At 53.9% G+C, this 2,504-nt stretch overlaps 1 protein-coding gene across 1 annotated transcript; it reads left to right on the top strand.

The window, feature by feature from the left end:
- Positions 1–217: 217 nt before the first annotated feature.
- On the top strand, positions 218–1,169 carry LOC308511365 (large ribosomal subunit protein uL29m-like). The gene has a single exon (XM_081081395.1). It carries the CDS (start codon positions 266–268, stop codon positions 956–958), a length of 693 nt encoding a protein of 230 aa, XP_080937521.1. The 5' UTR covers positions 218–265; the 3' UTR covers positions 959–1,169.
- The last annotated feature ends 1,335 nt before the right edge of the window (positions 1,170–2,504 follow it).

The following is a 2,504-nucleotide window of genomic DNA, read 5'->3' as shown; positions in this document are numbered from 1 at the left end:
AACATGAGGCTTGCTTGCTTCAGTGACGGAGGACTCCAACGTTCCCCGCCTGCCTCTGAGCCTGCAGTTTAAGAAATATTGTAACAAATATAGAAGCTAAACAAAACCCCAGAAACCTGCTTTCAGCGAGCCCGGGATCTCAGAGCTGGAGTTATACATTGTTTCGATTATAGAACCTAAACAAGCGAGAAAAAAAATTTCTGCTGCCAGGTTAGCCGTTCTTTGCAGGAAAGTGTCAGCCGCCGTGCAGACTTCCAGGTCATTCATGAGCCCTCAGGTCCCTGCTGGCACAGGGTTTTCTCTTATTCTGTCGCCTAAGAATATACCAAGTGTCACATCTTTACACCAGTGTAGAATACTTCATACCACATTATCAAGGAAAGGACTGGAAGAATTTTTTGATGACCCAAAGAACTGGGGAGAAGAAAAAGTGAAATCTGGAGCTGCATGGACCTGTCAGCAGTTAAGGAACAAAAGTAATGAAGATTTACATAAACTTTGGTATGTCCTACTGAAAGAAAGAAACATGCTCCTAACTCTAGAGCAGGAGGCCAAGCGGCAGATACTACTAATGCCAAGCCTGGAGCGGCTAGAAAAAGTAATAGAATCCATGGATGCACTCGATAAAGTTGTCCAGGAACTAGAAGATGCCCTAAGGCTCCTTCAGACGGATCAAGAAAAACCTAGACCTGGTGCCTGGAGAAAATACATCTTTGGAAGAATCATCTGGCACAAGTTCAAACAGTGGCCTATACCTTGGTACCTAAATAAAAGGTACAACAGGAAACGATTCTTTGCAATGCCCTATGTGGAACATTTTGACAGACTGAAACGGGAGAAACACGCCCGGATCCAAATAAGGAAGAGAAATTTAGAGAAAAAGAAAGCAAAACTTCTTCAGGAAAAGTTTCCACATCTTTCTGAAGCCCAGAAGTCAAGTCTTGTCCAAGATGTCTGAACTCTTAATTTACCAATTTGTTTTTCTTACATAAAAAATATGTATACGAAAGTAAAAAGAAAAAAAAAAAGAACCTAAACAAACCAGATACCTGCTTTCAGCAGCAGCAGAGGCCTCAGAGCTGGAGCCAGAGCTAAAGCTGGCCCAGAATAAAAAAAAAGAAAAAAGAGCAGTTGGGAGCTTCAGCCCTCAGCCCCTCACCCAGACTGGCCAGGCACCCCAGTGGGGAACCCCATCCTGAAGGGTGTGTGACCAGCTGCAAACAGCCATCATCCCCTCACCCAGGCTGGCCAGGCACCCCAGTGGGGACCCCCACCCTGATCCAGGACACCCTTCAGGGCAAACCAGCCAGCCCCACCCATGCACCAGGCCTCTATCCTATATAGCAAAAGGGTAATATGCCTCCCATCACCTGGATCAGCGGAGCTGAGAGGCCTCCTGGCACCAGGATCAGTGTGACAGGGGGCAGCGCCCAAACCCCCTGATCACCCTGTGGCTCTGTGTGTGACAGGGGGCGGGGCCAAAACCTCCCTATCCGCCCTGCTCTGTTCGTGACAGGGGAAGGCACCCCAACCTCCTGATCAGCCCTGCTCTGTTCCTGATACGGGGGGAGCTCCCCAACCCCCTGATCGCCCTGCGGCTCGGTGTGTGACAGGGTGCGGTGCCCCAACCCCCTGATCAGCCCTGCTCTGTGTGTGACAGGGAGTGGCACCCCAACCCCCCCCTCCCACGGGCCCTGCTCTGTGTATGATGGGGTAGAGCCATAACCTCCTGCCCTGAGTGTGAGAGTGGCAGTACCCCAACTCCATGATCAGCCCTGCTCTGTGGGTGATAGAGGGTGGCGCCCCCACCCCCTAATGGGCCCTGCTATGTGTGTGACAGGGGGCGGTGCCCGAGCTCCCCTATTGGCCCTACTCTATGAGTGAGAGGGGGGAGCTCCCCAACCCCCTGATGGGCCCTGCTCTGTGCGTGACAGTGGGGAGCTCCCCAAACCCCCTGATGGGCTCTGCTCTGTGTGTGACAGGGGGGAGCTCTCCAACCCCCTGATCAACCCTGCTCTGTGCATGACAGGGTAAGGAGCCCCAACCCCCCCCCCCCGATGGGCCCTGCTCTGTGCGTGACAGGGGGCAGCGCCCCAACCCCCAGATTGGCCCTGCTCTGTGCATGACAGGGGGTGGCGCCACAACCTCCCCATCAACCCTGCCTTGAGTGTGACAGGGGACGGTGCCCCAACCCCCCAATCGGCCCTACCCTGAGCGTGACTGAGGGTGGCATCACAACCTCCCAATCTGCCCTGCTCTGTGCATGACAGGGGGCGGCGCCCCAACTCCCCAGTTGGCCCTGCTCTGAGCCCAACCAGGGGCTGCACCTAGGGATTGGGCCTACCCTCTGCCACCTGGGAGCAGGCCTATGTCAGCAGAGCGTTATCTCCTGAGGGGTCCCAGACTGCAAGAGGGCACAGGCCAGGCTGAGGGACCCCTCCTTCCCCCCAAGTGCACAAATTTTTGTGCATCGGGCCTCTAGTTGGTGTATAAAAATTCCATAG

Source organism: Myotis nattereri (assembly GCF_964212035.1).
Source record: "Myotis nattereri genome assembly, chromosome: X".
NCBI classification, from domain to species: domain Eukaryota; kingdom Metazoa; phylum Chordata; class Mammalia; order Chiroptera; family Vespertilionidae; genus Myotis; species Myotis nattereri.
Note: the sequence above shows the minus strand (reverse complement) of the source record. Positions and strands in the feature narration are given on the sequence as shown.

What these genes read in the sequence shown, in the direction of transcription:
- LOC308511365 (XM_081081395.1), top strand. Translation starts at nt 266, where the DNA reads ATGAGCCCTCAGGTCCCTGCTGGCACAGGGTTTTCTCTTATTCTGTCG.